General features: G+C 36.4%; 1 protein-coding gene across 1 annotated transcript in view; it reads left to right on the top strand.

The window, feature by feature from the left end:
• Nucleotides 1-2,004: 2,004 nt before the first annotated feature.
• The window catches only part of LOC136811205 (RNA-binding protein 34-like), a 37,166-nt gene continuing 23,869 nt past the window's right edge, over nucleotides 2,005-15,301 (top strand). Inside the window, exons 1-6 of the mRNA XM_067067819.1 lie at nucleotides 2,005-2,167; nucleotides 4,543-4,722; nucleotides 6,012-6,039; nucleotides 6,399-6,432; nucleotides 8,683-8,800; nucleotides 9,375-9,434. Coding sequence (XP_066923920.1) covers nucleotides 4,546-4,722; nucleotides 6,012-6,039; nucleotides 6,399-6,432; nucleotides 8,683-8,800; nucleotides 9,375-9,434 — 417 coding nt within the window. The 5' untranslated portion in view covers nucleotides 2,005-2,167; nucleotides 4,543-4,545. The remainder of the gene's footprint in view (nucleotides 2,168-4,542; nucleotides 4,723-6,011; nucleotides 6,040-6,398; nucleotides 6,433-8,682; nucleotides 8,801-9,374; nucleotides 9,435-15,301) is intronic.

Genomic DNA, 15,301 nt, shown 5'->3' with positions numbered 1-15,301 from the left:
GATTTTTTAGAAATATGTGTTCTTATCTTCTAGGAAACCAAATGCTATGACCTTTCAATTTTTTATACAAATGATGTGTTCTGATTTCTAGGAAACCTTTATCGCACTACTTTTCTCCCATTTGTCTCCCTAAACTTATCACTATTTTATGGTTTGATGTGTTCTAAAATCTAGGAAAAGCAGTTTGCCAAGACAAACTTCTAAGGGGGGGCGTACGGGACTTCCAAAAACCGATAAACCGCGCAAAAATAGCTCTTTCACCGATAAACCGACAAAATTTATCCTCTTCACCGACACCGACTTTTTACTCTTGCTTCAAAAAAGGTCTGTAGCTCTTAATAAAGTAGACTGCATGTATCCCCGAAATTTGTGTAGTAAAACTAACCCATAATCCCCAATGCATGCTGGCAGGAATTCAAATTGTTGTTTAGGAGGAAGCAGGAGGCGCAACCATGGTTTGCGCCGACGGAAAATTTTTCAGTTTTCTAGCTTTCATTTAGGCTAAAAACGCCCTTTTTAGACACTTTTTTCCGAAAATAAGCTGGCTTAGTGAATCAATACTATTCAATACGGGTTTCTGCATTTATTATGTTGGTTGCCCTCGACGGAGAAAACTTTTGTATTTTCTCAACCCTCCATGCGAGCGAAGTGAGCGAGAAAAAAATTTATGGACTTATTTGTGCCGAGATTTGTGCAAGTTACTTGTCCACAATTTTAAACTCAAAAATTATAATCTCTAAAATGGTGTTTGGAAAAAGCATCTTTTGAGGCCCTAAAAGTATTACTGGACTGGACTATTTTATTTTATTTGCGACATTATTTATCGACATGAATTTGCGTAAAGTCAATTAGAGTATAATGATACTGAAATGCGAGCGAAGCGAGCACAAAATTTTCGACTAGAAAAGGAACAAAATAAAACCACGTTAAATTATTTTAATAACTTTATAAAATTATAAAAACTTTAAAATCAGGCATATAATATATGACAAATCTTATGAAAAATTCCACATACGATCCTTGAGGAACTATTATTGGTTATGCCTATTCTAAAAAATTCAATGCAAAAAGTTGACTCTGTTTGACGCGAGCGAAGCGAGGGAAAGTTTTTCCAAAATAGAGCTTAAATTTGAGCAAAAGTTTAGTAAAAGGGCGCCTTAAAGGGAAAGAGGCGCTACATACTAAAGAGCAAATACGAAAGAAAACTTTCTTCTTTTAACGCCCCTTTAAAAAGCCTCCACTGGGAGGGGGGAGTTGCCCCCCTGCCACCACGCTACTGTATGTAAACAATTGTTTCCATCAGAGCTTTTACTAATGGCCTATTGCTGAACATATGTTATTTAACTAGGTCACTCCTGGTGTTTTCTGCGAGCGAAGCGAGCAAAGAAAATTTTACTTCTTGATTTTTGATTATTTATGCACAAGGATAATCAATTCTCAGAAACCGACGTATGTGATAATCACCGAAAAACCGCTATTTTTTGATTTTTTCACCGATAAGCCGAACATAAACAGCTATATCACCGACACCGTGATGTTTTCCCTTCACCGATAAACCGACATATTTCGAGCTCTTCACCGATAAACCGACAAAAAAAAGGGCCGAAACCGACAAACCGCGCAAAACCGCTTTCCCGTACGCCCCCCACTTCTAAGATATTTGTTTTCCTCCACCCCTGTCTCCTTAAAAGATGTGTTCTGCTGGAGCATTCTAGGGTTACCTAGACAACAAGAACACGTTAGATGACCTTGATTATACCCCTGTCTCGTCAGAACACATCATCATTTCAAGCGACCTTTTTTTCCGATGTTTTTCTGAGGGCATATTTCAGCTAGAAATTTTCGAATTTTGATCTGTTCGGATCAGATCTTCGAAAATTAATCAGCTAGAAATGGCCTCGCCGGTCGCCGGCTGCTTTCGTCGAATAAGTCGGGCGGCACTCAGTCAGCTTGCAACTTAACTTTTATTTATTTACTCGTTTACGGCGCTTCATTAAATGAATAAATAAGGATATGGCGCTTTATAAATACGAATAATGGCAGCCCAAGCTACGCAAACTGTGCTTTCCACGTGAATTACCTTACTTTGGAAGAGCTGTATTCATTTCAAGAAGGAATTTCACTTAATATTAATACATTTTATGCATTTCAATTTATTTCACTGAAGGTAAGTCTCTTTTCTTCTACTTCTTTTTTCTCAAAACCAGCTTTCATTGTTGTGCATTGTTGCACCAGCACAGGCAGGCAGACTCTCTGCTCCTACCGACCACCACTGCGCACAGGGGGGGGTACACTCTAGGGTTGCGAGCTGACGAGGATGGAACTTTGGACTCTTACAAGGACTAAAAAGGAGAAAACAAAGAACTAGCCGTATTGTATACCGTAAGTTGGTCTAATAATGTTGACATCCGTCTTCTAATTTCGACATCTTTCTTTTTATAGATAGGAATAACTAGCCGTATTGTATAAGGGTTGCGAAGCGATCCAGACTCCACTTCAATTCGCAAGTTGCTAGCAAAATAAGAGACACTCTAAAAATCCCTCTAATAAAGCCGCTATAGAGACAGGGTCGTAAGAGCCTTGATGCCCCAAACACATCACATAATCCACGGCGGCACAACACTTATCTGATATATTCCGATGGTGCATTGGCGGCCGCTCTGAAGGAGCGGAGACCTATAGCAGTCATCGTTTGATGTACCGCATGACAGTCGTGTCTAGCTGTCCTTACACTTTTTGCTTGACTAGCGGTTGCACCCGACTGAATCTAGCATGAAAATCTCTGCTGCCTGAGAAACCTTACAGAAAAATGAAAAATGTTAACCCAAAAGTTCCAGATGTTAAAATTTTCCCGACCTTCAGAGCTTTAGCGTGTCGGAAGAAAATTTCTACATCGAGTACCAGATAAGAACAACACCCTCTTTTTTTTCTTCTAGTTGTTCTAGTGTAAATAGGGCCTTAATAAAATCGAACGATATTCGTCGAACGATCGAACATTTTTATTCGAATCACAAATCGTCTGTCGAAATCATCAAAACATAAAAATAAAACAAAAACAAAAATGTACAAAGATGGCTTGTTGGTTCTTGGGCAGTTTTGATTTATTTCTTGACAAATTCGACAAATTTGATTACCTCCGTACTTCTTTATCATAGAATATCCACTTAGTTTTGCAAGGTAGGTTGTTCACTAAAACAACAGGTTGTTCACTAAAACAACAGGTCGTTCACTAAAAGAGCACTCCTCCCGCCCGCCCGCCCGCGCGGCTTGCAAAAACCTCTCATTGATTGACCTTATTGATACTTGATACTTGGTGTTAAAAGTCAAGGGATGATGAAGATCCTTTCTGTTACTGTTCAAACTAATTTTTTTCCATTTAACACCAAAATAAACATTTAAAACCGAAGAACCACTGCTTAGATTGCTTAGATGCGTGCCGCCCGCGCGGTAATTTGATCAACTTCAAATTCTAAGTCCGTGTTTCGGCTTCCGGTAATTTTGTTGCTGTTCACTGCTAGGGTACACCATTTTAAAACGGCATTTTTCGCAGTCCTAGCTACCAAACCGAGAAAAATTTCGTGGCTTCAAGCCAAACCATTCAAGGTCATTTTGATAAAATCATCGGTTTGAAGATGTGATTTATATAGCAAATTTTAAAACAAATTTTCGCTTGGGATAGAAGTTAAAGGTACGTGCACACAATATAGCAAAACTGCTTCGCTCATAAATTCGCTTCGCAATAAGAAAGGCGAAATCACTGATAGACTAAAGATTTTCCTCTCATCGCGCTAATCAAAGTCAATCAGCGATTCCGACTTTCCTCAGTTTCTATTGTTCCTATCTCTAAAAAGGGTGTCCAAATTAGAAGACGGACAGTCAGGCACATCCTGGCAAATGAACGGGGTATTTTTCCATGGGTCAATTTTTTCTTTGAAGATTGAAGAAACTTTTAACGAAAAAATAAAGTTCCCAGTTTTCTTCCTTTTTTCCCTTTTTCAGTTTGAAGTTCATTTTTATTCATTTTTTGCCTGAGACGTCCTATCTCATTTACACTGAGTGACGAATACCCCCATACAAATGCTCACCCTGTTCATTTGCCAGGATGTGCCTGACTGACGGATGTCGACATTAGACCAACTACCGGTAAGGGTTGGCGTTGTGGTATAGTGGACATCAACCTTAATTCTGCAAATATTATTTTGATAAAAAGCGGGAACATCATAGCAAAATATGTGCAGACGTACTGCATGAATACTTTGTCTGCTTCATTTTTCTTATAAAAACAGAACACTCAAGGGGACAGAGATGGATTTCTATTATGAACAGTTTACAATAGAAAAGACAAAGAAGCAATCCGCGAAGGAATTCTCGTCCTTCATCCAACCCCGCTATTACATATCCCTGGTTTTATTATCATCTTATCATGAACTCAAGCATCAGTTTTAGGGGTACCCTACCTTTTGGGAACACCCTCAAATAAACAATTTTGGTTCCTATTTATTCAAATTTTAATTTTACTTTATCTTTTTTTCTATTCATTAGACAATGGCTAGTTCAAGCTATGAGATTGGTGGGATTTTCAATGTATTGCAAAAGACGCTTGCTGTTGACAACACATCAACATCATCTGATGAAGAAGAGCCGAAAGACACTGAACTTGCCAATTTGTTTTCTTTCAAACCTCCAGAAATTATTGAAGACAAAGACGAAGAAAATGACATTGTAGGTTCTTTTTTGCACTTTTCTTGTCTTTTTCTTGATAATAATCAAAATTAATAAACAACAGTCACGGTTAGTTCTTCTTTAAATCTATGATGATTTGCGAAAATTGTGAGAATCTGATTAACCCTTTAACGACTGCGTCTTTTTTGTCTGTGCCTAAAACACAGTGGCTTCTTCTACTGACTGTTCTTGACGAAATATATCGTCAAAAAGTTTATTGGGGGTTCGCTACCATAACTGAAAAGCTAGACGATTTTTTTCTTTCGGTATATCAGATGACACTTTTTCGAAACCCGCAGTGTACTTGGAACACCACGTAATTGCGAGTTATCTCGTCATCAGTATTTTTGGCACGGAACGCGATGACGAGATATCTCTTCCTCGGTCGTTAAAGGGTTAAAGTTTGATTAGCAAGAATCTGCGATTTCTTTGCCCTGAAGTGATTATCAAATAAAGCACTTTGCTGAATCCATCGTCGTTCAAATTTATAAAGAGATTTCAGTCATTAATATTTATAAAGGTTATTTGTCGCAGTGTGCAATGTTACTGTTCCCTTTTGAAGGTCAGTACAACTGGAACTCATTTAGAGCTTTCAGCATTTGCATCAGGTCAAAGACGTCTGAAAAATATGTCAATGAGAAACCTCGCACTTAACAATAAGTAACAATAAGTCAAATATTATTAAAAAATGCTGAAATAAGATTTTGGTCAAAGCTGTAAATTCACCGGAATTGTTATTTTCAACTTAGTGCCTTGTGCAAATTTAGTCTAGTTCAAACAAAAACTTTTGCTGGCAAGGATAGAGTCGATAATAATTAACAACAATTTTTGAATTTTTTCAGGGAACGATAAAATCTAGTAAATTGCTGGTACTTGCCTCTCTAATATTATCCTTTTTCTAAAAGTTTTTATGTGAAATATACCTTTCTTTCCCGTCAAAATATCAGGATTGTACAGGGTATTTCCAGTTAGTTTAGGAGTGGTCTACGTTGAAGGCAATATTTAAAAACTTTGCAAAGATACAAAGAGGTAGTGGTCAAAACTCAATTTCCCCCCCCCAAAAAAAAACTAAAATAGTGCCCCAACTCAGTCCTTGAATGTCCTTTTAACCTTGTTGCGAAACGTTGCTTAGAGGTAGATGTAAAGTAAAGTGCTGGTTCTTTGGTTCAAACAAAATTTCATATATTTCATTTCATGTTGTAGTGAAACTCCGAAAAACCATGTGCCATTTCATAGGTTCAGATATTTTAGGGCTAAAGATGACCAGACTCTTCCTCATTTATTTTCAGCCTGACGAGCTTATCAAAGAGTACATAAGTAAGTCATGTTATTTGTTTACTCCGCATTCTCGAGTGCTAAGATTAAAGGCTTTATTTTAACGGTGAAGTTCGACGTTGCTTATTAGGCAATATATCAGAAACGCTCACGCATATGCACTAGTCCGGCATTAGCATGCGCATGCGTAGTAAAAACAAGAGTCTGCCATGCCTTTTTTTTACCGAGTTTGAGCCTAAGTATGCTTATAAACGTTATACTTACAAAAGAGTGTAGCATCCTACTTGTTTGGTCTAAAATTGCTTTACATTAGAGCCAAATCGATAAAAAGAGCATTTTAACTTTACAGTACAGCTAGACTTTCATTCGAATTTATTTCTTATTAAAATTTTATTGATTAGGTACAGAGGATAAAAAGCCAGTAGAGCCCAAATTGTAAGTAAAGCATGATATGATTTATTCTCAACTTCAGTTGAGCTATAATCTGAGAATGTCTGTATGTATGTCTGTATGTATGTATGTCCGTCCGAAAACTTTAGGGCAGGCTGGACACTTCAAAAAAGGTCGGATTTGGCTGAAATTTGGCACACTTTTTCCTTGGGTGAATATCTGGGGGTGTTTTTTCATTTTTTGAAAATTTTGATTTTTGGGGCCTGGGGACGAGTTTTTCGCCAAAACGAGGCTAAAACTTTGGGGCAGCCTGGACACTTCAAAAAAGGTCGGATTTGGCTGAAATTTGGCACACTTGTTCCTTGGGTGAATATCTGGGGGTATTTTTTTCATTTTTTGAAAATTTTGATTTTTGGGGCCTGGGGACGAGTTTTTTGCCAAAACGAGGCTAAATCTTTGGGGCAGCCTGGACACTTCAAAAAAGGTCGGATTTGACTGAAATTTGGCACACTTGTTCCTTGGGTGAATATCTGGGGGTGTTTTTTTCATTTTTTGAAAATTTTGATTTTTGGGGCCTGGGGACGAGTTTTTCACCAAAACGAGGCTGGCAGCTTGGACACTTCAAACAAGGTCGGATTTGGCTGAAATTTGGCACACTTGTTCCTTGGGTGAATATCTGGGGGTGTTTTTTTCATTTTTTGAAAATTTTGATTTTTGGGGCCTGGGGACGAAGTCAACTCCGGTTTATGTTTCCAAGTCGGTTGATGTTGTGAAGAAGAATTTGGACGAGAAAGATAAAAGCACAATGGAATCACTCCCAAGTACAAAGACAGATGGTCTTCTTGGTCAGCTACCATTATTTAATGGCATGCCAGTTTTTCTGACGAGGAATATTTCAACAGAACTAGGCTTGACCAATGGCGCTACCGGGGTTGTAAGATCTATCCCTATCTTACCAACAAATATATCGCCAAAAACATCTGGCATTATTTCTTTGAAAGAATCTCTACCATATGTTGTCGTTGAATTTAACGACATATCGTTGAATCCATTGAATGGATTAAAACAAAGTCATGTTCCTGTTTTTCCTGTGCATGGTTCGTTTTCCATCAAATCTGGAAAAAAGAGCATTGCTGTTAAACGAAACCACTTTCCGCTTGTTCCTGCTTTTTCCTGCACTGCCCATAAGAGTCAAGGACAAACATTAAACAAAAATAATAATTGATTTAATCCCTCCAAAAGGAATGAAAAGAATCAATTTGAGTTTTGTTTATGTGCCATTGAGCAGAGTTCGGAGATTGGCTGATCTCACAATTGTCAGACCCTTTGATCGGGATATTTTAAACTTGTCTGTGGATAGTGACTGTAAAGCTATGATGGTAGACTTTAAGAATAGGGATATATGTAAACATTTGTGAACCCAAGAAAACTTTAATATCTTGATAAATTTTAAAATCAATTTTCGTATATGATAAATTGTGGGAAATTAATTTTTCAGAGCAACGTGTGAACAAAAGCCACAAAAGGTTTGAGGAACTTTCTCCTAAGTTATTTATTTTGAAAGGCTCTTAGGACGAGGACACTATTCTAACGCACATAAAAAAATGAAAAAATTAAGATAAAAACACCCCCAGGTATTCACCCAAGGAACAAGTGTACCAAATTTCAGCCAAAACGGACAAAGTATATTTGCTACCTAATACTAAATATTTGAAATGTTACAATTGGGCCTTCTAATAACGGGAAAATCTGAAGTTGAGCCCAGTGCGGTGCGCACGTTCGACTATTCCTCATTGTTTTCATGATTTTCTCATCGTGTGCATTATGTTCAATTTTGCCCCTCTTCTCTTTCAATCCAGTTCCATCTCTGGTTCATTAACAATAGACCATTCAATTTTATATCCATGCTGGGGGGGGGGGGGGGTGGACAAATACTTCCAGGGGGTATTCCCAGAAGAATTTCCAGAGGGTCTAAAGAGAGTTTTTTCATATTTCCAAGGGGTAAGAAATAATTCTAAAATTTCAGGTGGTTAAAAACCGGACTTAATTTCGCCCTCCCCCTCACTTTAAGGTATGAAGAGATTTTTTTTCCAGGGTGTATCCATATTTATAAAATCTTTTTTGATCTGAAAGGGTTCGTCCACTCCTCTGTATAGATAGGAAAATTTTGCAAAACTTAAATTCGCGAATTTTCGGTCTCTTGAAACTTTCCGCCCTTTAAAGTAATCCAATCTCTTAAATCAAGATTTCTTTCGAAACATGCTTACTTATTGTCACTGAAATATTGTTTTTAAGGAAAAAGAAAAATCTTGACGATGAAAAAGAAGCCACGAAGAAATTCGATGAGGAAAGTCCTGAAAGGAAAGCTCGCACAGTCTTTGTTGGCAATGTAGCACTGACTGTTAAAAAGAAGGTAAAATCATTGTTGAATTTGTTTCTTCAGTAGCGACAGGCTAGTATAAAAGTACAGTCCAGTAGAATCTCTTTAACTCGAGCCTCTATTACTCGGATGTCTCCTAACAAGTTTTATTGTCCCTTCAGTTTACAATGCCTTATAAATCTTACTCCATAACTGGAAATTTTTTTAACTCGAACAAATTTGTGTTCCCCGTGCGTATTCGAGTTGTCCAAATTGTCCAAAATATCGTCCCCGGTGGAAAATTATCCTCCCCGTTTTTTCCCCACGGAAAAAATCAAGTAAAGTAATCCTCACTGCAAAATATTATGCTATTTTGTCCATCCCCACTGACTTGAAAACAAAAGAATCCCCAGTCATAAAATATATCCATCGAGTTTCAGTCCGTTTATTTTTATCCCCACTGGCTGAAAGAATCCTCCCGGGTCTGTGAGAAGGGGGTGTTCTTTTTCTCTCTTTGAGTATGATCTAACACTACACGGAATGAAAGCTGTACAAATTGTCCTTTTTAAAGTTCTTTGCTAGACATTGCAATACAATTCTATGTACACATTATTGTTAACACTTTTAGGTTCTGAAGAAGATTTTTTCAAAGTTTGGTGAAATCGAAAGCATTAGAATTCGCTCTGTGGTAAGAAACAATTAAACAAGCTGTTTATTTTTGTTCTCTCGTCATGTTAGGTTCCTATACTTTATGAGCGCTACATTGGTAATAATATACTCTTCCAGGGTAAGGTTTTCGACCATTGATTATAAAGGCTCGAATGGGGCTAGATCTGAAACTCCTGGATGATGGGAAATGGAGCCACTTATTTCCACTTATTTTCACTTTTTTTCAAACAAAATTTCTAAATGCGGGTTTGCGTTAGGTTTCACTTTTTCTTGCTTGATCCATAACTAAATGCGGGGTATTCACTTTTTTTTTACTTGAGAAAAGTTAAAGATTTCTTTCCAGCCCCTTCGGAGTTCGAACTCAATGTTTTTTACCCCCAGTCTAGTCTTGAAATCTTCCTTTTCTCGAAAGTATCAGCTGAAAATTCCTAAAGGGGTAGAGTTATGAACTCTTCACGGGTGTGTTAAAAGAGTGCAAATTCTTTTGATTACCTTTTCAATTTGCGCTTTTATTAGGCTACGTCATATCTTCCTTCGATCCGAGCGTAACACTCTTACTCTCTTCCCATAGAATTATTATCAGATAGAATGAATTCATGCTTTTTTCCTGAAGCGTGTCTGTAAGGGGTCCTTTAGTTGCAATGATAATATCATTTCTTTGTTCTTATCGTATTTTAATTGCATATTTTCTCATGCTTGATTGGATTCTCTTGAATTCTCAAAAAATTATGCACATAATTTGATTATTTTCAACTGGAAATTTCGGGCACTTCGGTTCCCTCAATGCAAATAAGAATTACATATTTGAAATCAGCTCATTTTATAGATTCACCAGTGTTGAAAACTATTTGAAAACGCACTTCTAAGAAAAGAAATTTGGGTGTAAAGTTTTCACCTAAATTAGTTATTCTTTCCGTATAGACTAAAAATTGATTTCTTAATTTTAGGAGTTAAAATCGATGGAATCACTAAATTTCAGCCCCTAAAATTCCAGATTGTAAGCTAAAATAGATTTGTAAATATCAATCGGTTTCCAAAACTAAAAATTTCGTAACTGAGAAAAAATACCGTGCAAACATACCCTTATAAAGAGATTTCTATCCACGCATCAGATTTTGAGAAACTGTTTTTACGACCAATGATCACTTTTAACAAAGGAAATCTGAATAGATGATGAAGTAGCCAAAGTGAGATATTATTCTATCTGATAACAGTTCACTGCTCTTCCAAGAGCAAGGCCTAAAAGCCTGGAGCTGTCTATTGTGTAGACTACATGAAACATTTGTCCTTTGACTTATTGGTCTCTTAGCAGGCTAAAAAGTGCCATAAAAGTTACATTTTATTCAAAGTTTGAAGTTTTACAGATTTTTTGTTTTGTCAAAAATTTTTCGCGAGCATAAACTTTCGCGAATGACTCTTCCTAGAATTTTTAAAGACATTTACTTTCGCGAAAAGGGCTAAAATTCGCGAAAATTGCGAAAGTTTCTGCTCGCAAAAGCTTGTACGCCTAAAGTATGCTTTGATATGATATAGATCGACTTTATACATTCATTTTATTTTGAAAACTATACCAATTGATGCAATTCATTTAGTTAAGACATTAATTTTTCGTCTTTTTTTAATTCAAAAGCTTTGTCTACGCTCACTCATCCGGTCAATATTTCTTTAGGAATTTTCTCAAAAATAATAATCGAATTTCGACTATGCAATTCTATTAATGATTCGCTTATTTAAGCGTTTAAATTCGATTATTTAGGCGATTGAATTCAATTATTTAGGCATTTGAATTCGATTATTAAAAGCGGCGACTAAATAATTTGATTCGATATTTAATCGAATTCTCAAATTTGATTATTTAAATTTGTATCAAGCCTTGAAATTCACTCAATCGAGGCAATATATTATGAGTACAATATATTCTACATAGCAATTATTACGAAAACCGAAGGGAAATGTTTACAGTAAAAACTGAAGCAAAGCATTACAAAACTTTACCTTTCACAATCAAATTTCAACATAGAAAGTAATTTTAGAACTTTCTCGTTATACCTTTTCCAGATTTTTGTAAAATAAAGAATTTTAAAATCACAAACAAAAGTAGGGTTTTATTTTTTGTTTTGAAAAGTTGACGTCTTCTTTTCAAAAAACCACCGACAAACTGACGCGAATTGTTTTTGTTTTCATGAAACAATTCGAATGTGTTTCGAACGCGTGACGCAATTTGATTGGCGGAGATTCGAACACGCGCGAAAAACGCTGTAACATCTTCTTTTTTGAGATGACACAAAACGTAAGCACACCCCTGGGTCAGTGGCCCGGTCAGATCAGCCCCGGTGAGTAGCCCGGTGAAAAAAATGCTCAAAAACAGCCCAAAATTAAGCCCCGCTGGAAAATAAGTCAACTTGGGCAAAAAGGCAAAAGGTTTTGGAAACCCGGGCTGAGGCATGAAAGTTTCTGTTTACCCCGCTGGAAATACTGAAAATTTTGATTCCCCCGGTTGAAATCAAGGAAAGCTTGGGTTACCCCGCTGTTGAAATTAAAAAGTAGAAATCTTAAAAAATAGAAAATGTATGAAATATAAAAGTAAAACTTGAGCTAAAAACTTACTGTGTTCCATCCAGTTTGAAAAAAATGTAAACAAACTATGTAACTGAGCTACCATCTTGCGTGTATTTACCTAAGTTTAACCGCCCTCGATACTTAGAGTTTATGGCTGCCATTTTTGGAACATTTTAATTGCGTGCAGTTCGCGCGGCAATGGAATATTCTTACAGGCAAGCTCAAATAAAAAAGAATAACAAAACTCAAAACTCTCTCAACAAAAATATTCTTACAAAGGAAAAGTGTATTATGTTCCCGAGCATATTACACATTGGATTCTCAAAAAAAGGTTTTTGCTCTCTCTATTCAATGTTTAAAACATCATGAATAATTTAGTAGTACCTTCCATTATTCTAGAAAAAGCGCGGGAAATTTTCATTCTACTTTTTCTGTCTGGTTTTCTCTGTCTTAGAACTTTTTGATTGAGTTATTCTTTTTTTTTTTACTATCTCGTATTTTCTTATAATAAAACATTAGTAACTTCAGATGGTTAAAAGCGATGCCGGCGGCTGTTTCAGTGTGATTTCCACACTGTGACCTAGTATATATACCTTAAGGGAACACTTATTTTGGCGGGAACTAATTTGGGCGTTGCGATGATTTGAGCTAAAAACCAGCATATTATATACTAATCGATCAGAAACTTTCACAAAAATCAGGTCTCTAAAATCAGACCCTTACAGTGCAAGAAAAGTTTGGCTGAAAATCGACCCTTACAGTGCAATTTTTCTAAATTTTTTGCCCTTTTCAGGGCAAATTTCTCAAATCTTGCCTGAAAATTTGGAATGTTTCCAAATTTTACAGCCTTACAGTGCATTTTTTCCCACTTGCTCAAAAATCGACCCTTACAGTGCACTTTCCAAAGTTCAAAAAACCTACGTCCGGTAGGTCACTTGCCTTGAGTGCCCCCCCCCCCCCCCGGGGAAAAACTTTACACGTTTTTTTTTTATTAGAACCCAGTTTATAAGAACATTGAGGCTGAAATTCGTCGAAAAATTAAGAACATCTTAAGAACATGCCCTGCCTCAGTTTGGAAAAAAATGACAAGAAACTACAATTGTTTCCTCTTTTCAAGCAGTTTTAACTGAACTTAGTGATGAATTTTCTAAAATCGAGAGTCAAATATTGTCCAAATTTTACCAATTTTATAAAGTGCTCTTTATTTTGCATGATATTGTCGATTTAGAGTAGTCTGAAAAATTAAGAACGCATGTAAGAACATTTTAGGCTGAAAATTTCTAAAAAAACAAGCACATCCAGGCTCGGCCAAATTTTAAGTGTTCTAATAAAAAAAAAACGTGTATGCTGATTTAAGATTAAGAAAAAGGTCAATATCATGGTCAGAAAATTTTGCTATCTCGAGCTATAAAATGAAGCACTTTCGTTTTCAAAACTTAGAAAACGAAAGTACTTCGTATCTCTTGGTTGCGAAATTTTCAGACCATGGTTGTATTTGTTGTGAGGAATTTTCGGATAATTCATTTTGCCCAAATGCTGCATGACCCATGGCCTGCAAAATACAACAACAGCAGAAGCACATGATATGGGTTTTCTAGTGACCACTGAAATTGTTGAATCAATTCAAATACAGTATACATGTATAAACAGACTTTCAAGACAATGCAATTAATGTGATTTTTGTTATCAAAATTATGAATCGGTTAGTGGTTAGGGATAATTTGATGTGCTTTGCCTCTTCCCAAACTCAGAGCTCAAACGATGTTTCTTGAACTAGCTTGGGAATATATAATGTTTTAAATTCATTTTTGATGGATTATATCCCTAGATTCGGCTATCATCCTGAGCTGACATGCAATGTATGTACGAATTAAAGATACCAAGAAACCCAAGCTATGATTTAAAACAATGTGACACTGCCAAGAATTCATTGCTTGATACCCTGGGTCAGTGCCCCCGACCTAATAGTTAATACCCTGGGAAAAGTTAAATGTTTCCATCAAAAATGTATATTTCTTCAAAAAATCAAAAACAACACGTTGTTTTATTCTCCTCCTTTGTGAGGCTTGGATGGTTTCATGTTTTTAAAAGAAAAAGTGTGGACATTATTATTGTAGTTAGTAAGATGGATGGATTCATTCAAAAAGTCAATGGATTTTAAAAGAAATTGTGGGATCTTTTCTTCTTCTATCATAACTTTTTAGCTACACACTTTTTATACGCAACGCAGTGAAGGGCTCAGGCCTCAAAATGGCCAAAAAAGCAAGTTGGCTTAGGCCCTTAGGAACCCTAAACCTAAGGATGAAATTTTTTTTTCTTTTTACACTCTGAAAAGAATGAAATCTTGCTATATTACGACCAAAAAACTGCTGTTTTACTTTCAACAATTTGAAATTTGAGGCCGTTTTTAGCCCATCTAGAGGGTCCTATTTTCAAAAATTTTCTTAACCGTCGGCGCCAACACACTGATGTAGCTGTTACGTCATAATAGCAAATATACACCACCCTTTTTTAAACATCCTAAATCTACCCCTGAATCGAAGAAGGTGCTGGTGGAGATTTTAGGAGATTTTAGGCTATCGACTCTTAAATTTTTACAAGAAGAATGATGATAACGGTTATCAAAGGACCGTTAAAGTGCAATTTCCTCGCAATTTCCTGCTGAAAATAGAAAAATTTGCTTATAATTTGTATTCACCCCGGAGAAAAGTAAGTCAAAATTTTTGAACCCGGTGGATTTTTTGCTCATGAAAAAAAACCCGGTGAAAATATATTTTTTTGAAAGTCACCCCGGTGAACTTTCAGAGTCCACTGGGTCACTGAGACAGGGGTGTGTAAAGCGCACTGAAAATCTGAAATAAGGAAAAATAAGGTATCTTACACATTGTGAAGCTCGGTGTTTCCAGTGCAGTAACTCCATATTAGAATCTTTCTTTATTTCGTAAATTGAAAACTCAATACCCATATTACTTTAGGCGTACAGTTTGTCAAGTACCAAATAACCACTTAGCTTTATTCAGATTCGAGTTCCAGCACCGTACAGTCACTTTTCGGACCTACCTGGAGGTCCTATAAATTAACCTGTGTTAGTCTGTTCGTCTGTTCTTCCGTTCGTCCATTCGTCTGTTACCAACTTTTCTCGGGATTCGGGCCCAAAATAAGGCCCAAACAACATAGGGTTTTTTGGACTTTGTGAAAAATCTGTTCATTAGTTTTTCCTGATTTTTTATAAAAAAGACGTAAAATTAAATTGTGCTAAATATGAAAAAGTTTATTTTTCGTTTTATAAACAGGTAGGTCCATAAAAGTTTTGCTTGTCTCAAGAAC

The sequence above is a fragment of the Clytia hemisphaerica genome, unplaced genomic scaffold (genome assembly GCF_902728285.1).
Source record: "Clytia hemisphaerica strain Z4C2 unplaced genomic scaffold, Clytia hemisphaerica genome assembly, whole genome shotgun sequence".
NCBI lineage: Eukaryota > Metazoa > Cnidaria > Hydrozoa > Leptothecata > Clytiidae > Clytia > Clytia hemisphaerica.
The sequence above is the reverse complement of the archived record's forward strand: the minus strand, read 5'-3'. Positions and strand labels throughout refer to the sequence as shown.